Source organism: Trifolium pratense, linkage group LG7 (assembly GCF_020283565.1).
Source record: "Trifolium pratense cultivar HEN17-A07 linkage group LG7, ARS_RC_1.1, whole genome shotgun sequence".
NCBI classification, from domain to species: domain Eukaryota; kingdom Viridiplantae; phylum Streptophyta; class Magnoliopsida; order Fabales; family Fabaceae; genus Trifolium; species Trifolium pratense.
The window spans coordinates 28,934,975-28,959,183 of record NC_060065.1 but is presented as its reverse complement, the minus strand read 5'-3'; the positions used below and the strand labels follow the sequence as shown (position 1 = coordinate 28,959,183).

Sequence of the window (24,209 nt, the reverse complement as noted above, 5' to 3'; positions counted from 1 at the left end):
TGACGTTTTACATAAACTTCGCAACCCCAAATCTTTAAGTAAGACATATGTGGTTTCTTGCCACTCCATATCTCATATGGTGTCTTTTCAACCGTTTTAGAAGGAACACGGTTAAGTGTATAAGCTGCTGTTAATAGAGCATGTCCCCAAAAGGAGTTTGGAAGATCAGCGTGACTCATCATAGACCGCACCATGTCCAACAAGGTTCGGTTTCTTCTCTCAGACACACCATTCCATTGCGGTGTTCCAGGAGGAGTGAGTTGGGATAAGATCCCACACTCTTTTAGATAGTCATCAAATTCTAGGCTTAAATACTCACCTCCTCGATCTGATCGAAGGATTTTGATTTTCTTTCCTAGTTGGTTTTGTACTTCATTTTTAAATTCTTTGAACTTTTCAAAGGATTCTGACTTATGCTTCATTAGGTATACATACCCATATCTGCTGTAGTCATCAGTGAATGTGATGAAGTACTGAAAACCTCCTCTAGCATGTGTGTTCAATGGTCCACATACATCAGTATGTATGAGAGCCAAGAGATCATTTGCCCTTTCACCTTTACCAGTGAATGGGGTCTTTGTCATTTTTCCCAATAAGCAAGATCTGCATGTTTCAAAAGATTCATAATCAAATGAATCCAAGAGCCCATCTTTATGGAGCTTGGAAATGCGTTTCTCATTTATATGGCCTAAACGACAGTGCCAAAGGTATGTAGGATTTAACTCATTAGGTTTAATCCTTTTCGTATCAATGTTATAAATTGGCATTTCAAGATCAAGAATATATAATCCATTACTCATTTGAGCTGTGGCATAAAAGATATCATTTAAATAAATGGAGCAACAATTGTTCTTTATTATAAATGAAAAGCCAAGTTTATCCAAACAAGAAACAGAAATAATATTCCTGCTAATGGCAGGTACATAAAAACAGTTCTCTAACTGTATTATTAAACCAGAAGGTAAAGTTAAATTAAAAACTCCTACAGCTAATGCGGCAACTCTTGCTCCATTTCCCACTCGTAGGTCGACTTCACCTTTAGCCAATCCTCTACTCCTTTGCAGCCCCTGCACATTAGTACAAATGTGAGAACCACATCCGGTATCTAATACCCATGTAGAAGAAGTAGATAAATTAATTTCAATAACAAAGATACCTGCTGAATTGGAGCTCTCTACTCCATTCTTTTTATCTTCCAGGTATTTTGGGCAGTTCCTCTTCCAATGTCCAGTCTTGTTACAGTGGAAGCACCTACCCTCCTTTGCAACTCCCCCAGTGGGCTTCAAAGCTTTAGGGGTAGGTTTGGGTTTGGCAACTTCCTTGCCCTTCCCTTTACCTCCCTTCCCTTTGTTGCCCTTCCCTTTGTTTCCATTGCCAATCATAAGAACATGGTTGGATTTCCCTTTTGTTTTCATGTTCTGCTCAGCCTGCCTCAACATGCCCAGCAGTTGTGGCAAAGTCTTTTCCATGTCCGACATGGTGAAGTTCAGAACAAACTGATTAAAACTCTCCGGCAACGATTGCAGGATCAGATCAGTTGCAAGCTCATTTCCAAGTGGAAATCCCAATTTTTCTAAGTTCCCCACGTACCCAATCATCTTGAGCACATGTGGACTTACTAGAGATCCCTCAGATAGCTTAGCTGAAAACAGGGCTTTGGAAACCTCAAACCTTTCAATCCTGGCTTGCTCTTGGTAGAGCGTCTTCAAGTGTTCGATCATATCGAACGCATTCATGTCCTCATGTTGCTTCTGAAGCTCAGAGGTCATGGTAGCCAGCATTAGGCACTTTGCATCCATGGCATCATCAAGACGCTTCTGATAAGCATCCCTTTGAGCCTTAGGGGCATTAGCCGCAGGTTCATCCTCAGGGTTAGGTTGGGGTTCCTCAATAGCATACAGCTTTTTCTCGTGCATGAGGACTATCCTCAAGTTACGATGCCAATCAAGAAAATTTGTCCCAGACAATTTCTCTTTGTCAAGAATGCTTCGCAAAATGTTGTTCGAAGTATTGGTGTTTGACATGGTGATCTACAATTGTAAAAGTGAAAATATAAGTATTTGAACAATTTTAATACACATTTAATTAGGCCTTTAATTAAACATGTGCTCCCACTATTTTACTCAAAACAAATGACCCTCGACATTTGATTCGGAAAATCCCGTTGGAAGATTTTCTAGTGAGAATGAGATCCATATTTCACTTCGTTTTAAGTCAGCGTTGGGCTGATTACACAAAACTTAGTTATTTAGGTAGGAAACTCCTTTCCAATTGTATCTCATACAACTCTCATATCCTTTCTATTGGGCGAATAACACTTATTCTAATCCATCACATGGAATAACCCAATACTTGCTTCTAAAGTTATATAATCTTATTATATTCTCTTTAGTTAAGTTAGACCCATTAAATAGCGATCGGATAAATAAATTACCTCACCGCAACTTATCAATATTGACAATGCACTTCGCGTTGGCAAAACCTACATTTGTCGATATTGATCTTGAAGGGCGCTATTCGTTGGAAAGCAATAAAACTTAATATTAATTCCTTTGAGGGCTTTTATAATTAATTTGATCTCACCTTACCACGGCTTACATACAATGACGTCACTCCATACATAACATGCATCAACATACATAATATAATAAAATGATATGGTTATGGCCCCTAGCGTGATTGTTCCCTCAAGCCAATGAGAGAACCTATGCTATATCTAACAAAAACCTATACTTCTCCAAGATAGATCTTCATTGCTGTCCTTCCTGTCCTATTTGCTAATCTTATATTACATCACTACAAGAAACTCGTGTTCATACGAGGGAGTGAGATGAGAAAAGAAATTACATCAAGAAAATATAAGAAAGGCACGACACGCAGGCCGTATTTAAATCCCAAATAAAACGAAAAGAAGAACTAAGGCCATAACCATTCATCATGCAACTTTAATAATAATAAACACACAATTTTATTATTATTACATTAGTCCAATTAATAAAACACCATGATTGATCACCTTACACTTCATCATTGAATCCTAATCGCACCAACACTTGATGCTTCAGATATAAACCCTAGCCGTACTCTGCTTTTACAAAATTAATACAGTAATTATTCATCAAAACGTTTCAGGATTTTGTTCACCATAAACGATTGGATATATGATGCTTCACCAGTTATCGGTTCCGAAGCTCACGCTCACAATCATCCATGCTCACGACAATCACTTAAAACTTTCAATGAACAATATGTTCTGTTTATATATAACAACACAACACTTGTATTGTTATAAACCCTAATACAACCGCCATTCATCAAAACGTTTCAGGACTGCTAGTTCTAGATGAACGATTGGATATATGATGCTTCACCATAAACGGTTCCGAAGCTCACGCTCACAATCATCCAAATTAAACGCCAATCACTTAAACGTTCGAATGAATGACACGATCAATGTATCACATACACCGATGCGCCGTATCAGAAATATATATCACATATATATTTTAAAACCGATCATTCAAATTTTATTAATCCTTGTTATTATTATTAATACCGATTCAAAACCATATTAATAAAACAGTAATAAACAACAAACCGATTCATGGTTTCACAAGTGGCTTTGATACCACTGAAGGAAAATTGCATTTAAAACAGAGTAAAACGCAGCGGAAATTTAAGATTTTCCTTCGGTGGATCCTTGCGAATGGACATGATCAGGGTTTCGATTATTACCTTTGAAGAACAATTCCTCGATTCTGAATTGATCACAAGAACCGCACGATCGCAGCACCTCTAGCCGGTCCACACGAACAGTTTCCGTTCACCTCTTAGTGCTAGCTTCAAGACGACGGTAGAGGGAGATTTAGTGCGGTTAGGGTTTTAGAGAATTTTAGGGTTACTCTAAAATTCAGATTATGTGTATCACTCTTGACTGAATTACATAAAGCTCTATTTATAGAGCTTATTATGTTGTCTTCAGGCCAAAGTGGTTATTGGACTTCATAAGCCCAATAACCTACTGTAACTAATCGCACCCCACTGATAAGTCATACTTATTTCTCCCGTCATTAACTGTCCTTATGTGTGTGACCCTGTAGGTTCCTATGACGTTGGCAATAATATTAATCTCAATATTATAAACAGTGAGCGGTATCTAGCAACACATCACTGCTACCCAAGTCACAAGAATGTCACGTGATCTGACAAACCTTTCCGTGATAAAACTCGTGTGTATAATTACCCTTTTACCCTTATGTCTATATTGAACACAAGGCATAGTACGTCACCCTTGTTAAGTTCAATATTGGGCCCGTAGACATATCTCCCGTTATGTAGGAGGGGTAAATTCCATCTAGGTCACTCATGTCCCTCAGCATGATTCATGGAATACCCATCAACCAACCTTATAGTCATCCTGTTACGGATAACTTTGAATGGCGACAAAGTACTACACTCCTACACCTAGGGAACATAGTGGTTTCAGGTCGAAGGGTGGAATACACCACTTATCACTATGAGAATATCTTATGACATTTCATAACATACTATGTAGTATTCTCATGGTGGGTCAATCCGATATAAATATTACTCTTAATATTTATATCTATGTGAAGACTTGATAACTCTTTATCCATGATCCGTGAGATGTGATCATCAGTCTACCAACATAATAGTCTCTACGTTTTGATGTTATCCCAATTCACATTAAAGCTCGACTACGGATGTTTTAAGAATAGTGTTCTCATGTGTAATGGATTCTCACGATTAAGTCACACTTAACGTTCCATTCAATGAACTTACTATTCTAGGGACTCTATTATTATTTAACACATAAACATAATAAGGAAAAGCCTTTATTTAATAAGTAAATTATCCAATACAAGTATCATGCAATTATAAATAATTGGCCTCTAGGGCTTACACCAACAGGTTCCTCTCACAAAACGAGAGTAGTCCAGTCCCCTTGCACTTCCAAGGGATTTCACTATAATCACACAAGATTACACCTGCTCAAGCACACAAGCAAGAGACTTCTCAAACAATGCTCAAGCACACAAGCTTAAGACTTCACACTTAAGCACACAAGCTTAAGTCTCACACTTAAGCACACAAGCTTAAGTTTCCTCAAGAATAATAAAGTATATAAAAATATACAAATGCTCTTAGATGAACCTAAAGAGAGCAAATACAAATAGTACAGAGTATTTGGCTGAAGTGCAAAAACACTTTGAAAGGTTCAGAGCTTGTATATCAGAGTTCAGAGTTTGTTCAGCGCACGTTCAATTCTTGATAATTGTTATATTTGTTGTAGCTGAATCTTCTAGTATATATACTACTAGAAAAGAGTCGTTGCAAAAAGAACCGTTGGAGATGATAACCTTTTGTCTTCAAGCAACCTGTCTTGATGCAGTTTGGTTGTATCCAAAACTAAGAAAGAGTTTCAGGTACTTTGACTACTGCAGAGTGGACTTTCCTTATTCAGCTAACAAAACTGAAAACCCACGTTCTCAAGTTAGGACAGACAGAACAGAGGTAGCTGAACTGATCAGGCTTGAAAGGTCCTTTTCTTCATTGGTAGAAGAGTTGACTAGCAAAGGGAATCTTCACAGCTTTCAAAGAGATCTTCAGAGTTTGATGAAGCTTGTAGACAGACAAGAAGTTCTGAAGTCTTCATCCTCTGAACGTTGTAACCTCTGAAGTCCAACATCTTCTGAGCGCTTGTGAACTTCTGAGTTCACATCCTCTGAACTTCACTCAGGACTTATATGATGCTTATATCTGCGCACTTAAAATAAATTTTTAGTCCTTCCAATTGTTTATTAATACTTTGTTATCATCAAAACCTTTATAGATTTAGGGGCAAACATTTTTAAATCAATTTTGTTCCAACACATGTCACTTCTCTTTAAAATTTGATGCCACGTAGGCAGGGACCATATTGAAGGTAAAATAGAGCATAAAGAAAGAGGAACGTTAAGGACTAAAGTGACTGTTTTAGATGAACGTTGAGGGACTAAACTGACCGTTTTTTATGAACGATGAGGGACTAAATTGACCGAAAGAGAAAATCACCCCAAAATATAAACCCTAAATCAAGAAATCCTTCCTTATTCATCAAGCATAACAATTATCTCAGCATCAACACCATTTCCAACTGTTACATTAGACTTAATAGAGTCACCAAATTCAAACTAATTCCCTAACAATAAGAACGCAAACCAGTTCAAAATTCTATTCTCTCAAAATTTTGCAAACTCATCACTACCTATATATTTGGTCAAACTTTGCTTAACCAAACAACAACTTTAGGACTTCAAATGTCTCAAGATGGAGAAAATTCTCAATTGGGTAAGCAATCTCAATATCAACTTGCTAACACAGTTACTGCTATTGCATCTCATCCTAACTTTCAAAGGCCAAAATATATATGTTTTCATTAAACATATGTCCCTGGATTACGAATTTAAACTAATGTCATTTATTTCAAAAATGGTTATGGAGATTATGATTGATAAAATTTCAATGAGAATAGGAAGAAGATGGAGATTGATTTGGGGTTATGTATTTTGGGGTAATTTTCTCTTTCAGTCAATTTAGTCCCTCAAGGTTTATTTAAATCAGTCACTTTAATCCCTCAACATTCATCTTCCTTTTTGTTATATTTTGCCTTCAATATGGTCCCTGCCTACGTGGCATCAAATTTTGAAGAGAAGTGACACCTATTGGTCAACAAAGTCAACATATCGTCCACATCAGCATTATGAAACAGTTATTTCCTAAAAATTAACGTCAGGGACTATTCTGACTAACGGAAGTTACATTCAGGGATTTTAAAATATTTTTTTGATAATTCAGGGACTATTATGACAGCGAGTGTCAAATTCAGGGATCAAAGTGGTTGTTTACTCAAGCTATATGTATGTGAAATAAAAGTGGGTTCGAAGTTAGTTGTGGGTGGGTAAATGCCACCAATTTAGAGTATCCATAGTGTCGTGCATATATAGAGGCGTCTCGCAATTGATTTAATATTGGTAATTTATATGTTTATAAGAATGATTTTTTTTTATATTATATGCAATTTAAATCAACAATTTTTTTTTTAAATTATATTTTTTTATTAAGGGGTCATTTTTATATTTTGCACAGAGTCTCCACGCCCCTGTGCATATACAATTGGTTTCAGTAGAGTGGTATTAATTTATACCATACCAAGGGTGTAATTTTTACCTATATCTACAGTGCAATAGTTATTCGGTATCGGCATAGATTTGAGCTGTTTTATTATGGGACTTCGTGGTTGATAGTATTCGTCGCATAAATTTGGTAATGTTGTTAAACGTCTTAAAAGAGTGCTAGTTTACGACTGGACTGTAATTTTTTCTGTGGCATATTTTCAAAAACGATTTTTCAATTCAAAAACAACAATCTCTCACTCTCAATACGTAGCCTTTGACTTTGACAGTGATAGTTCAATGAGGTGGGTGTGTGGCCCTCCGCATCACTTGTCAACCCCAACACGGGTCATGAACCTCCGAGAGTTGTAACTATCGACGAAGACGCTACCACCCATTTGATGGTGTTTCTCAATTTCCGACAGGGGTTGTTGCATCTTGTTTGGTTTTCTCAACAGCGGCGGTTGGTATAGCCACGACATCACTGATTCTGCTGAGTGAGTTATCGTGGCTCATGGTCATCGTTCATCACTCGTCTGGATATTTTTCTGACTAGATTGGGACTGATTGGTTAGAAGTGACCTTGAGTTTGCTGTTGTTCACATCAGTAAATGGTTGGTGCATGTTTTTGATACCATGTTGATGGTCAGATTCAAGTGTTGTTGTTCATCGCAATAAGTTGGGCATGTATCAGAATTACTCATGAAAACGCCTGCTTTCGTTTCGTAGGTTCCGAATCTCTTGATTTCGTTTCGCAGCTTCCGAAATCGTGACTTAAAATTTGAAACTCGGTAATCATGTATCAGTTTCGTTTCTAACCCAGAAATCTTTTCTTTCTTGTTTTATGGTTCCACCATTATGTGGTTGCATCAGATCTTTCCATTGTGACAAACAAAATGGGTTTAGAAGTTAGGAATAATTGATTAAATTGCTTGTTTGGTACTTACCCAGCAACGAAAACACCAGTAGCAAAACGAAAGAACAAGGGAAGAGATGAAGCAAGGATCTCAAAAGTCTTGTATAATCTAATTGCAAAGTTTAGCTTCAGGTGGTTTGAAATTGGGAAGAGGAGAAATTGACACTGATGAGATGATGATGATGTTGAAGGAGTATCTTGTTTTGTGATGAGTAACAGAAGTGACCGATTTGTAACATGGTTTCGTAATTTACAATACCGAGGTTTGATATTTCGGCAAATTCTAAAATGGACCAGGGACTCATATGGTCCATGATGGACTATGATGAACAATTATTTATGATCATTAGATGAATCTAGATTCTATTGTCATATGGTAAACCCCACCCATCAAATTATTTCTCCTCCCTCCTCTCATTCATCAAATTATTTAAGCTTGTCTTTTTATGATTTTTTTTTTATGATCTTATTTAATCACGTTTAACCTTTAATAAAATTAATAATTTGACCTTTTAATATTTCAATCAATATTAATTATTAAAAAAAATAATTACTATAATATGTAATTAATTAACACCAAATTAAATTTAAAAAATTCAAAAGTCTTCTCGGACGAAGTTGTTCATCTCCTTCCTCCGAGAGCTTCAGTACTCTGCATTTCATGCCACCTCAAAAGCATCTTCCTCTTAACAACACACCTTCCTCCTTCTCTTCAACAACACATATCTCCTTCAAATTAAACAATAAGAAAATATCTACCACTTTCTACCACTCCAACAAAAATTCATGCAAAATTTACTCTCAAAATAAAGAAAAAAACAGTTCAATCAAAAAAAATCAAAATCCCCAAAAAGGTTCTCAAGATTGTAAGAACAGAGACTCAAAATTCATGTATATTCCCAATTTCTTTCTCTTATTCTAAATGTTGTAGTCAGAACGAGAGTCTTAATTTCAGTATCCTGCTTCTTCTAGTTCTTCCCATATACCAGATCTGCAACAACGTCAGAGTTTGGAATTTAGAGGTTTTTTTATTATTTAAAATTATTTTAGTGCAAGTTTATATTAATTAAAATCATTTTGTAAGTACCCGTGAGCTTAACGCAGTTAATAGTGACATCAAATTTTATATGTAGGAGCCGGTGTTTGAACTCCGGAGACTCCACTTATTCATAATTAAAGGTGAAATTTCAAGCCGCTAGGCTACCTGACCACAACAAAAAAAAAAACATTTCTATTTCGTAAAAGTTAACCGATTAAATTGAAAATGATTCTAAAAAATTCTAATTAAATTAAGGGTCTTGCTAAACAGTGTCTCCAGGGCACTCTTTAAGCATTCCCTTTAAAGAAATAATTTATCCAAAAAGTGAAGTATTTCAATTTTCAATGCGTTGACTTCACACATTTCCATAAAATTTAAACAAAAACTTATTATTTAAGATGCTTAAAGAGTGCCTCAGTGGCACTGTTTAGCATTTTCCTTAAATTAAAAGGACCAAGGTGACCGAAGCTTTAGGCGGATGATTTCACATGTTGAATGCTGGATTATGTTTTTAATTATTTATTTTTATTTAGTTATGTTTTTTTATTAGTTTTAAGTAAATGATAAGAAAAAAAATTAATGATATGGAAAAAAAAATTGTTTTCATCATTGCCACATAGCAATTACTGCGCCATATCAATAAAATGAGAGGGGGATTAAAAAAGGAGAATACTCTGGTATATATATTTTTTTGAAAACTTGATATCCGGCCTTAGGACCGACTCTGGTATATATATTATGTGGATATGTACACGGTTTATGTGAATGATTGTGATTGGTTTACAAATAGTATTTGATATAGAAAAATCAATAAATAATATTTGTAAACTAATCAAAATCATCCACCTCAGCTAATGTACCGGTACATATTCACATAAAATGTATACCGAATAATTAACATCTAAAAAAAATATTGACTTTTAAAATAAGGAACTAAAAAGCTGGTTTTAAAAATAGAATGACCAAAAGTTCAAAAAGATTAAAACAGGGGACCAAAAACGCATTTAATGTTAAAAATATACTCTTTACATTCACAGTTATAAGAAAAAAATCACTTTTTAGGTTTATTGAAAATAATATAATAAAGTTTATAAAAATATGAATAAATATAAATCTATGCATAAAATATGACAAAAAAAAAATAACAGCATTATAGAAAGTTTTGTAAAAGAAATTATAGAAAAATAGAAACAATAAAAAAAATTATATATAAATCTATGCGCAAAAATAGGATAAAAAAACAATAAAAATAGAAACATTAATTTTAAAAATACCAACATTAGTTTAATATTTCATAATTTTTTTATTCTATATGCTAAAATATTTATAATTACTTTATTAAAATTGCTCTTTTGTGATCATTTGTAAACGTGTTTAAAATCAAATTAATAATTTAAAATAAGTAAAATATGTGATTAATTGATGGTGGTTATGCAAGTACACAGAATCGCAACCAAGTAATAAAGTGATAAGTTATCGTTCTCCACAGGGATTGTGTCAAAACTACTAGTTTCGTTTAGAAATTTAGATAGTTTTGCCAAAATTACTAGAATCGCAACCAAGTAATATAATTATAATGGATTTAGGAAAGAAAAAAAAATTATAATGGAGAGAGAAAAGTAGTCTTGTCAAAAGGAAAATCGGAGAGAGAAAGAAAAAAGAATTGCATGTTGAAGGTATAGCATAAGACTATTAGATATGAACTCATCTAGCCCTTAAAACTATTAATCCATTATGATCCATCATGGACCATATGCTTAGCTGGTCCATGGAAGCATCAGCCTTGATATTTCGGATTGTAAAATGCCGAAATCCTTTACAAGGGCAAAATGGTGACGATGGGGCCTAGAGTAACAGAGGGGGGTCTAAAAAGCAAAAATCATGAAATTAAAGTCATGCTTACCCCGTTACCCAAACCGGTGTTTGTGGGTTGAATTAATTGGGTCAATCGGATTAAATGGGTTGACCCAAATTATGTACACTGAAAATTCTGTTCTCGGTAGGACATATGTCTTACATGATGTTTGGGACAACTGTGTAAATTGTCGGATGTCTCAGACAATTGGTTAAACAACACGATGTTCTGGACGAACACACTAGAAGAAGAAAATGAAGTCAAAGTCAAAATTTTGTCCATCATCTAGACTACACACCAAGATTTTCAAAAAAAAAAGGACAATGATGGTCTGGATCGCCATCATCTGGAATCAAGAAAGACAAAGTCTCGGTATGTATTGTGTCCGTCTGAAGGGTCATGTTAACTTGTGCCCTAAGGGCACATGTTAAGCTACCTAAATATAGAAATATAACATTTAATGATATAAATAATTTAATGTTTAGAGAATTGAATTCACCACAAGTTCAATAAATTTTTTCCACATTTATCTTCTTAACATGTGTGCGTTTGATCCGCTAAAAAATAGGGGACTGGACAGGACAACTTTTGTTGTACCATGTTTGATTTGAAACTGGTTATGGGACTGGACAAATTAGGCAGCAAGTGACAGGACAAAAACAAGATTTTTTGTCCCTCACAGAACCACATGACAACTTTTTGTTCACGGTACAACTATAAAAAACACGAAAATACCCATTTTATTTTCGAATATAAAAATATTATCGCCTTATATTTTCTCCGGTACAGTTTTGTCCTGTCATGTATTATCTTGTTCTGTCCTGTACTGTCCTCTCCAGTTCTTGCTGTTTTACGAATCAAAATATTTTTTATCATCAAAACACTAAAGAAAATATATATTGCTTTTGTTTCAACAAGTGTGAGACCAAATTTTAGTGAATAAATCATCAATTTAGTCTCCAAAGTATTATTTTCTATTCAATTTAATCCTTATCCTTAAGCTCCATGATAAGTACTCTCGAAATTATATAAATTCCTTGTTATTAAGATGTTATGCACCAAATTGATCTCTCCGGCTTTAAATGGGGTGTGGGCGGTGGATTGGTCCCCTCAAATTAGTCGATCATTAAGTCGGATACTGAATTTTTTAAAAGAAAAAAAAACTTTCAACGTTAATAAGATCATATTGGATAAATAGTTATTGTGGTCTCTAAATGTGTGATCATTATAGTCTTTGAATGTATCAAAATTATAAACACATCAAGTGTTTCTTTAATTAGCATTTTTTTTTTCTTAAAATATGTTTTTCATTAGTCAATTCCGTATATAAGATTACAAACAAAAAAAAAAACTTGGAATGCACTCTCTTTGTTTCAAATTATAAAAAATAAAAAAAAGCAACATTTATACTATTTATCTTCTTAAAGAACTTTTTTTCTTATTCTCATGAAATTTTAAACACCCGGTGTTTTAAACCCAATGTTGCCCAGGTGAACAGGTAACTAGTAGAACTAATCCTATACCTCTTAGCTCATATATATATAATGTAAAAAAAGGGGAAAACTATACAAAGTGGGGGTCCAAACCTTGCCTTAGATAAAAAGCAAAACAAAGAGAAATAAAAGAACAAAAATAACAAAAACAAAAACAAAACAAAAGAACAAAAAAAGAACAAAAACAAATCCAAAATTAGGGAGACTATCCCTAAACTAGTCCTAATGAGGACATGAGGCAAAGTTTCCCAAAAAAGAAAACCTCTAGATCGATCGAACCCAAGAGAAGTCGACTAGTCATACTTCCATATTCGAATATAAAACTCCGAGAAAGGATCATGGAGAGTATCGTGAAGGTGGACCCCTGACCGAGTAGGATAACTCCTAAGGCTGCACGCAATCTGTAGGTTTTTTTTTTTAGTTTTCTTAGACACGTACGGAGTGAATGGAACTTCCTCTTCGGCTGTTCTAGTTTCCCATGCTTGTTTTATCTTCTTTATATATCATCAAGAACTACATGTGGTAAAGCAGGTTTTTGCAAAATAGTTTGAGTTTCAGCTACTACTTCCTCTATCGAGTTAGCGATTAACTCCGGCATATCTAAATCCATGATTCGTGCATTATGTTGTGCGGTATCGGTATTAACTTGCGTTATTTCCTCTTATAGGACTTTCTCGGAAGCTCTATGATTAAACTCAGTGTCGTTCTTCCTCTTAGGAATAACATTCTGCCTCTCCGGAGCAGTAGCCATGGTAACATCAAATCCATTATGCTGCTCCAAAACAGTAATCGTAGCAGCATCAACACACGTCTAATTCTTATGATCTTTACGATTCATTGCGGGACACATGTCTTCCTGTTGTAACTTATCAACACTAATAAGGTCCCCATCAACAATGGTTCTTATTGTATTGGAATCCATAAATCCTAAAAGAGGATTATATTAGAACTTGTTCAAAACTTATTTGTATTTTGTATTATTTTGTTGTATGTGTGATGACTATATTTAGAATTTGAATTTAAAAATTAAACTTGTGAACTTATGATATTTTGAAATTTTCATATTTTTTAGGTGTCATGATTTTTTTAGAGATCGAGTCATCCAGTTCGATCCAGTTTAATACCTATACAGTTTTGTTATCGAGACTGATTTATTCAATCGAATTATCCAATTTTTTATTTTTTTATAGAACAAAGGATTTGATTCAAATTAGAATTCACCAATTAACGAGTGCCGATTTATTCTAAGATACATATATAAATTGCCAGCCATATATTAATCTTAGATTTTTAATCGGCATGAAAAAAAATACACAAGTGGCCCTTATAGCTCAGTGGTAGAGCGTCAGTCTTGTAAACTGAAGGTCCGTAGTTCGATCCTGCGTGAGGGCAATTTGATTTTCTTTTTTAAAATTGTTTTTACTATTACAGAGCTGCATCCCCACACCAAAGGTTCCCAAAAAAGTATGAACATTAGAAGGTTTTTCCTATAAAATGATAAACATTAGAATGTTCAGCCTAAATGTTGATCAGTCTTCAAGACTCATTTAATGCATGGATCACTGAAAGCACATGAAGAACAAACATGCAATCAGCTTATTCAATGCAAACAGATATACAAGAATACTTCAATTTATTGACAGACTTAAATAACACTTATTGATTGTTTGTACCAACAAAAAAAAAATAACACTATTGAAGGTTTTTAGCCCCCAATAAATTATTGACGGTTTAAGTCTTCAATGAGTTATATCAGACACTAAATATTGACACCTATTCCAGTTTACCACGTTGTCGAAACACAAAATTGTACAACATATAGTATCACTCAAAATGAAGAGACTTCATTCTGATTATAAAAAAGGCCGGATGGACTGCCATTGGAAAGTAATGCTAACCTAACAGGATTAGCAGCACCTTCTTCTACTCTTAAGATACCTGTATTAGCAGTCATATTTGTCTTGACATAACCAGGACAAACACAATTGATGCAAAAGGTAGGATATTTCTTTGCAATAATTCTTGTATATGCATTCAAAGAAGCTTTAGAAACGGTATAGGGAGCAAAATATCTAGGCCAACATTTTCTTACTAGAGACCCTTTTTCATAATCTTTGATAAACTCCTTTAACACTTCATCTATTCTCTCTTCTGTAAGGTTATCAACATCACTAAAGATTCCTTTGGCCCATTCATTTGATACACGCTGATTATACATCAATAAAATCAATATAAGTGATATATGTAAATTTATTGGTTAGGCTAGATCAAAACTAAAAAAGATAATATTAAAACCGTGAGAAACAGTATAGTCCGTTTACATTGTGACAACAATATAGTACAATAATTAAACTCTTTCCTATTTTCATGTTGAAAAATATGTGTTCCCTTTAAATGGGAAAAATGGAGTTTGCGAAAAAAATTAGAAACAAAGAATTGTCCCTATAAACTTAACTTAGTTGACAGTGACATAACATTATATATACAGAGGCCGAAGTTTGAACCACTGTACGCTTATTCACTTTAGGGGTGAAATTCTAGCCAATAAGCTACTTACAAAAATAAACTGAAATTTATGAAATTAGAGATTCAATTTTCCAATATTTAATTTTTATTGCAAAGTCAATTTTTTTAATGGTTCTTAAACATTGTAATTATAAAAGCTTAATTAGTAATTCCTAAGAATTAATCTCTTAATTTATTGATGTACAAATTATAGCTTACCTCTATCTCACCCAAATATGATGAAACATTAACAACTCTTGGTGAATCAGATAATTGGAGAAGGGGAAGAAGGTATTCAAATGTTGTTTTAGCTCCATGATAATTTATTTGCAAACATTCTTTAGCTGTCTCATATGTTTCTGTCGTTGCCCTTCTCAACTCATCATCAGATACTGCCTGCAATGTAAAAAATACTCAAAAGCTTATGAACCATATCAAATCATGCAAGTCTCATTTAAATTTAGTATGAATCATATGAACTTTAATAAAGTGCATTGAAAAGTTTGTTGTAAGAATGTTCAAATTGATCAAAAAAATAGCAAAATGATATTTCAACATTTCTTATTGACTAAATTATACTAACCCCATTTGTAAGGATTATTGAACTGAATAAATCTCTGTCTTTAATGTCAACTCCGCTAATCGCAGCATTGTTAACCTACACATGACAATCGGTATTTATGAAATATATATATACAAACAACACAAAGCTCCCGAGAAAAGAAGCCAGGGCAGTCTCGTGAGTTTAGGTCAGCTATATACAGGGGTCAGGGTTCAAATCTTGATAATCCCATTTATCCACTTTAAGGGTGGAATTGCTAGTCATTAGGCTACTAGACCAAAAAAAAAAAAGACCCCAACAAAAAATTATATTTTTGTTGCTAAATGTGGAGAAAGCATATAGAGACTCTAATTCAAGGTTAGAAAATGGATCGGTCGGAAACACTTTAAGCTTATATATATATATATATATATATATATATATATATATATATATATATATATATATATATATATATATATATATATATATATATATATATATATGACGTTTTTGTTTTTGTTTTTGTTTTTCTTTTGTACGTATTCTTGTGTTAGAGTGTGTTGAGATGTAATTAGATATTTGCTTTGGAGATATAGAGAATCTAATTCTCAGTTAGAAAACGGATCAGTCGGAAACACTTTAAGCTTATATATGACGTTTTTGTTTTTCTTTTGTACTCTTGTGTTAGAATGTTTAGAGATGTAGTTAGATATCACAAGGGTTTGCTTCTCAAATTATACAATAAGAAATGAAATAGAGCTCAATTCCTCCAATTCAGGTAAGAAAAAAATCACAATATTCTTCTGTTGGGGAGTCTAATAGAACTCCGGAGAAACATTGGGGACAATGCTTCAGGACCACAAAAGAGTGAGACGCCACATCTACATCCAAAATCTTAAAACATTAGGTTAATGGGTCAACCTCTCTTATAAACTCAACATTTTTCCCATACATATTCGATGTGAGTATTAATCATTCACTTGAAATCCAACATCTTCTTTTTAAATAACCTTTGATTGAGGTTTGAGGAATGAAGTTTCTGGGGTAGGAGATGAGCACTAGTTTTTTTTTTTCCTTTCTTTTGTCTAATTTTTGTATTGTTATTTGGATTGGTTTTTCTATGTAGAACAAAAAGGGAAGATAAGTAGGGGAATAATTGTTTGGGTGAAGGATTAATAAGTTTTTTCTTCAAGATTAAAAATGCTATTTTGATGGTTGAAAATCATGTTTTTTGTTTCTTCCAATGAAGATTACGGTTTTAGGAATTTTGTTCGAAGATTTTGTTAAAATTTTGCAAATTTTTATTGATGATTCTTTTAAAAAATTGAATTTTAAATTTCTGGATTTTATCTATGAAGAAGAATTAGAGGAATAAGATGAAGAAATGAAAAGTGGGTTTTCCATTTTTTTTCTTTATGGCTGATTTTTCCAACATGATAAGAGCCGTGGTTCGGCTTAGTGGAGGAGCCGGAGTGGATCTTGATATTGGATCAATTATAGGATGCTGGAACTCATACTTAGGGGGAAGATTGTTAGGTTTCAATTGTGAGTGAAGTCTTACATCAATTATGAATGAGAAAAATTAATGTTTGATTTATAAGAGAGATGACTTGATCATTAACCTAATACCTTAAGGTTTTGGATTGAAATGTGGTGTCTCTTTCTTGTAGACGTGAAGCATTTGACCCGAATTTTCTCTCGAGCTCCCTCAAACTCTCCAACAAATAATGATTTTAAAATAAATTTTCCTAAGCCAATAAAAGGGCAACTAGGACTGGTTATGCTAAAATATATAGAAAGATCTATAAATTGCAGCAAAGCATTTTATACAACCAACTAGGGATGACAATGAAGGTGGGGATGACGAGACTAGGGAAGACATTATCATATGACCATGAGTACTCCCCATTCTCGATCCTCGGACCCATATGATAATGTCTCCACTTTCCACGGGAAAGTTGTTCCGGAAATTAATAGTTATGATTGTTGAGATATATTAAGTGTGAGGTAAAGTTTTACATTAAATAGAAGAGCTGAGGTTAGGCAACATGTAAGTGAGAGGATTCATAAACATAATATTTAAGGTTTTGAGTGAATTTGTGATGTTAAAAGTCACTTGTATACTTCATTTTTAACCCAATATATTAATTCAATCCAGTAAGACTCCCTCTCATTGCCCAACAATAATCGATACCTCCAACGAGTAATTATAATCCGTATAATCTAAAGAAGATTTAACTCGCAGGCTTCCAATGGAATCTAAGAAATATTGAAAAAACTATAGAACAATATTTTAAATCATGCAAATGGTAAATTTATTGAACTGGTATGTGTTGCTGATACAATATCAAGTCAATAGTGTTTCAATTACATCGGCCCAAATTTAGCCCAAATTTAGGCATGGCAATGGGGCGCGGCAGAGACGGATTTTGTCCTCCCAAACCTAAACCCATCAAGTTTGGGTTTTCTCAAACTCATCCCAATTACAAATCGTAATAAAAAATATAACCCCAAACTCATATCCAACAGAGATCGGGTATCCCCAACGAGATTCGGATATCCCGTTATGTCTTTTTCCACATGAATTTTTATTGTATTTTAGTTTTTTTTTTATTAAAAAGAAAGTTAGAAGTCCAAAATTATTTTGTTTCAACAATATTTTTTTAAATAAAGAAAAGAAATAGAGAAAAAAGGTATATTTATTAATCAAATAAAAAATAAACATATGAATGTAATTTAAGAGATTGTTTATGGGTTTCTAATTTAAAAGAGGTCTGTCAAAAAAATAAATTAAAAGAGGTCAAATATAATTTTAATATAAGCGGAACGGGTTCGGGGACGGGTTCGAGGTGGGTATCAATGTCCCCATTACCCTCCCAACCCCGTATTTTGAAATCGAGAAAAACTCAAACTCAGTCAATTCGGGTTTTTCCCGTCAAAGCGGGTAGGGTTTGGGCGGGTATGAGTTTTATTGTCAAGTCTAGCCCAAATATGTAGATTTTTAACATGGACTCAAGTGGTTAATGAACTCTCCTTGAGATGAGAGATGAATTGTTCGAGAGAATCTGATTCGATTTCTGTTGAAAACAAAAAAATTTTACTTTGCGGTCAAACTCTGGATTATGTAGATTTTTGAGGATGTGCTATATATTCCTTCAGTTAATTACTACAAAACAAAACAGGACGAAGTAGTGTATATTCATCAAACATTACAACCTTCTAAATTTAGTCTCCACAAGAAAATATTCATATTTAATCCACATGTTTTACAAAAATAAGATATTTTAATTAAGTTCCTCCATAGAACTATAAGTATCTTGTTTTGTATACTCAAAAAATTAGAGGCCAAACTAAGCATACTAAAAATGAACTATTTAACACTGAATTAAAATTTTGTTACCAGAATATCAAGTTTGCCAAATTGGGATTTGACAAAATCTGCAAGAGAGGCTACACTTGCAGAATCAGCAACATCTAGTTGATGAAAAATAACAAAGTCAGATAAAGCAGAGGATTTGAGTGTTTCCAAAGCTTGAAGACCTCTTTTCTCATCTCTTGCAGTAAGCACCACTTTGATCCCAGCTGAAGCTAACTGCTTAACTATCTCAAATCCAATTCCTTTGTTTGCTCCAGTCACCACTGCATACCTGATCGAGGAAGAGACACAAGATGTCAATATGAAAAAAACATGTTTTCAATATGTTACAGAAAGTATACAAAAGACAAAGAAAGAAAGAAAGTTTGTTATTACCTTTCTCTCGGTTCTCCCATCTTTAGTTGGAACTTGGCAATGGCAACAATATATGTTGCACTTGGGAATTTTGAACTTTGAAGATATATATTACTTGCACACAACTTCTAATTTGACACGGCATCACAAACCCATCATTTTTTATGGTTGACAACTTGACACCTATATATAGTTTTGTCAAACATGTCGTATCATCCTTAAATATGTCTCACGATTCTTTATTTTTTAATAATGAAGTTTTCCCACTTTGTCGTAACGTGTTTGAATAACTTTCTGGAGCATATATAGTATATACAATACATTGTAGAGAGTTTTCGGGCTTCAAATACAAGCACGACTTTATTTCATATGTCATTTTTTATATACATTAATTTTGTTGACCAGTTTTTGCTTATATTATGGGGAGGGAGTAGAGCTGTCAAAAATGGGCCGGACTGATGGACCGGCCCATTAGCCCACGATCTTGGGCGGGCTGGGCCACAAAACATAGTCCAAAATGCAATCGGACTTTTTCGGGCCAAACCCATGTATCCCGTATGAACATCGGGCTGAGCTGGGCTGGCCCACCAGGCTTTGGCCTGACCCATAAGCCCATCATTTAATTGATAAAAACACATTTTTGTGATTTTTGTAAAAATAATAACAATGAAAAATTATCATTTAATTTATAAATTATTATAAAAATATATATTTAAATGTGTAACCTTAATAAAAGGGGGTGTATTTACCTAAAATTAAAGTTTAATTAATTTTTACCGTTGATGTAAAAATTATTTACACTTGCATCAAATAATATCTCAATAAAATTGATAATTATTATGAACTAATACATCAAAATAATATAAAAAATATTGAATAAAAAGAAAAAAAAAGTAAAATGAAATGGGACGGGTTGGCCATTAGCCCAGTTAGCCCACAAGGGCCGGGCCGAACTTGATAATTGCTATCCAAATAATAATCGGGTCGGATCAATCTGGCCCATTTATTTTGACTGGCCCATCGGACCGGATCGAGCTGGGCCAAGTCAGCCCATTTGACAGCTCTAAGAGGGAATACCTTAATATAAAAATTTTATATTTAATGATACAAGAAATTTAATGCAAAATATTAGTATATGTATTAATTAAAGTAGTAGTAACAAAGCAAATCATAATATAGCCTAGAAATGCACATGTGAAAGAAGGGTAGAGAGGTAACTTCATTAGTATCTCTTTTTAATATGTTTATATGTGTTGCTGTAATATGTTATATTATATATATATATATATATATAGGGGTTTTCTAACTTAGACCCTAGTTAGGTCTAAGTTAGCAAGGTGCACCTTTTCAATTGGACCAAAATACCCATTTTTTTTAATTAATTAACCAAAATACCCATTAATAGACGTGGATCCAGTGTCGCGCGCGTACCGAAGGACCATGGTTACAGACCGTTGATTTCCATCAGACAGCCAAGATCTGATCTCATCAAGACTGTCTGATCAATCCGACAGCCCAGATCATCCTGATCCATCAGATTCCACCGCGTGTGCCACACTGGATTACACCCTGGAGAGAGAAAAATTTGCTTTTTAAAAGTAGGACACGTGTCACACAATGGTTGGCTAGACGTGATTTTTGTTCATTTAATACTTTGAACTCAATTATTTCGTTGTAAATTAATTTTTTATTTTTTTTTTTATACCAAAATTCATAATTTTTTTTTTCTACAAATAGAGACTTGGTTCGTTTGATTTGGACACCGAAAAAAAAATGCAATTTTTCACTACCTTAATCTCATTTTTTGTCTACTAAATACGTTACTTGTGTGTTGTAATTTAACACGCACCACTCAACCAACTCACTGAAACCATTATACCAGGAAAATAGTAGATAATATTCTGGAACTTTTGGTATATTTTATGAAATTTTTGGAGACCTTAAACTATTTTTAGTTAATTAAATGAGATAAAACGGTAATTAAAAACTAATGTTTGCTTCTGAAACCATTTTACTGGTAGAATGGTTGCACATAGTTGTATTCTGAAACCATTTTACTGGTAGAATGGTTTCAATGAGTAATTTATTAATTGTGTTTGCTTCTGAAACTATTTATCTGGTACAATGGTTTCAGAGAGTTGTAATCTGAAACCATTTTGCTGGTAGAATGGTTTCAGTAAGTTGATTATTAGTTATTTGCTTCTGAAACCATTTAGCTTGTAGAATGGTTGCACATAGTTGTACTCTGAAACTATTTTACTGGTAGAATGGTTTCAGTGAGTAATTTATTAATTGTGTTTGCTTCTGAAACCATTTAGCTGGTAGAATGGTTTCAGAGATTTGTACTCTGAAACCATTTTCCTGGTAGAATGGTTTCAGTGAGTTGATGTAAGGTAGTGAAAAATGAGATTAAGGTAGTGAAAAATTGGGTTTTTTTTTCTGTGTCCAAATCAAACGAACCAAGTCTCTATTTGTAGAGAAAAAAAAATTATGAATTTTGGTATAAAAAAAAAATAAAAAATTAATTTACAACGAAATAATTGAGTTCAAAGTATTAAATAGAAAAAAATCACGCCCAGCCAATCAGACAGCGGCACGTGTCCTGCTTTTAAAAAGTAGATTCTTCTCTCTCCAGGGTGTAATCCAGTGTGGTCCACGCGCTGGAATCTGATGGATTCGGATGATCTGGGCTGTCTGATTGATCAGACAGTCTTGATGAGATCAGATCTTGGCTGTCTGATGGAAATCAACGGCCTGTAACCATGGTCCTGCGGTACGCGCGCGACACTGGATCCGCGTCCATTGATGGTAATTTGGTTAATTAATTAAAAAGAATAGGTATTTTGGTCCAACTGAAAAAGGTGCACTTTGCTATATATATATGGATTGCTAATTTACAATCAACTAAAAACATGTTGGTGTAAATTAGTAATGCGCACCTTTTTACTTTGGACAAAAAATTCTTGACATTCTTAATAAATTTTACCTAACTAACCCCAAATTTCCTAGTGTTTTAAATAATTAAATATTAAAGATTTGGCTTAATTGCATTGTTGACCCCTTAACTTTCATAAACTTGCAATTTTAGCCCCTAACTTTTATAATAGCACTTTTGGTCCCCTAACTTTAACCTCTTTTGCAAAATCTCAATTTTGACCAACTCAACACACACATGACAAGTCCCTTAAGTCACCATATAATGCCATATGTGGAATTATTAAAATGAAAATAAATAAAAATTGAAAAAAACACTTGAAGGGACGCACATGATACATTTCGTCATGAAAAACAACGTAGTCCAAAATCTTAAATGGGATTTGAAGGTTCCAAAGCCAACAAAACCAAAAAGCAATGTTTTGTTAAACCATTTCAAGAGAAAAACACTTTATGCACATGTTGAATTCTGTTTTGGTTGATTTTTGTCTGCTGAGCCTGTTAAGACAATTGTTAAGGCTATGTAACAGGGAAATAATTAATCAACAAGCTTAAAGTTTTTAAGAAAATAGATTATATACAGGATGTATTTTTCAACTAATAGTTAGCTTAACGGAACAAACCTTATTTTAGAAGAAATAGTGTGATGGTGAGCTCATACATTCTTAGATATGCAGACACACACATTCTCAAATCCATATTTTTGAAATAAAACACAATCAGAGACACACATTCTCAAATCGATATTCATTTAAATTTCAATTCTAAAATTACAACATCAATTCTAAAATTACAACTTGATTTGAAATAGAACAAGTGTGGGTTGAGAAGTTGAACATTTAAGTTAATTTGAAAGAGAAGATTAAGGTCGAAGATGAAATTGATTTTGGGATTAAATAGAAAACCATAACACAACACTACCATTGCACAACCGCATGAAATTTTGCAAAGTGAAAGATGAAACAAGAAAGAAGAAGCACGTGCCTTCATTCTACATTTATTTTATTTTTTTAATAAAATGATGAATTGATGATGTGGCAATAAATGATGTGGTATTTGGGTCACTTAAGTAAGTTGTCACATGTGGATTGACTTGGTCAAAATTGAATTTTGGAAAAGGGGCTAAAGTTAGGGGGCCAAAAGTGCTATTATAAAAGTTAGGGGGCCAAAATTGCAAGTTTGTGAAAATTAAGGGGTCAAAAATGCAATTATATTTTTTGTCATGTTAGAAAAGGTGCGCATTGCTAATTTACATCAACATGTTTTTAGTTGGTTGTAAATTAGCTAGCAACCTTATATATATATATATATATATATATATATATATATATATATATATATATATATATATATATATATATATATATATATATATATATATATATATATATGGGGAGGGATCAAATTACACCTGTGTAACATTTGAGTAATGTTACACCGCTCAATAACGATTTAACGAATACAAATTTTATAAAATTCACCGTTGGATTGAAAACTTATATCGTATAGATCATTTATGTTGAATTGTATAAAAATCTAAAATCGTTTGATATGTTTTTGAGATAGATTAAGATTAACGGTATTCAATAAAAACGCATAAACCATTAATCTTCATCGGTCTCAATAACATATCAAACGATTTTAGATTTTTGTAAAATTCAACATGGATGATCTATACGATATAAGCTTCCAATCCAACGGTGGATTTTGTAAAATTTGTATTCGTTAAATCGTTATTGAGCGGTGTAACATTACTCAAATGTTACACCGGTGTAATTTGATCCCTCCCCTATATATATATATATATATATATATATATATATATATAGAGGGATCAAATTACACCAGTTTAATTTTAATAAAGTTACACTCATAAATATCCATTGATTTTATTTCGATCTAGCGGCTATTAAGAGTTGATTATAGACTCACATGATTCTATTAATAAATTAAAAAATTTCCTTTGTTATTTTCTTACCTTCCTTATTTGCCATGTTTTTTTATGGGCGGTGATATCC

General features: G+C 33.3%; 1 protein-coding gene and 1 non-coding gene across 3 annotated transcripts; one reads left to right on the top strand and one right to left on the bottom strand.

Annotated features, from left to right (window-relative positions):
- Window positions 1-13,798: 13,798 nt before the first annotated feature.
- On the top strand, window positions 13,799-13,870 carry TRNAT-UGU. Its single transcript has one exon. It is a non-coding gene; the product is annotated as a tRNA-Thr (tRNA).
- A 183-nt stretch (window positions 13,871-14,053) lies between these two features.
- Window positions 14,054-19,443, bottom strand: LOC123894349 ((+)-neomenthol dehydrogenase-like). Of its 2 annotated transcripts, XM_045944324.1 has the most exons (5): window positions 19,279-19,443; window positions 18,928-19,174; window positions 15,567-15,641; window positions 15,203-15,379; window positions 14,054-14,684 (listed from the first exon to the last, which is right to left on the bottom strand). In XM_045944324.1, the coding sequence occupies exons 1-5, from the start codon at window positions 19,296-19,298 to the stop codon at window positions 14,307-14,309; spliced, it is 897 nt and encodes a 298-aa protein (XP_045800280.1). In that variant the 5' UTR covers window positions 19,299-19,443; the 3' UTR covers window positions 14,054-14,306. The 2 variants fall into 2 exon arrangements, with proteins under 2 accessions (XP_045800280.1, XP_045800281.1); XM_045944325.1 differs by lacking the exon at window positions 15,567-15,641 and having other exon boundaries at window positions 19,279-19,414.
- Window positions 19,444-24,209: the final 4,766 nt, after the last annotated feature.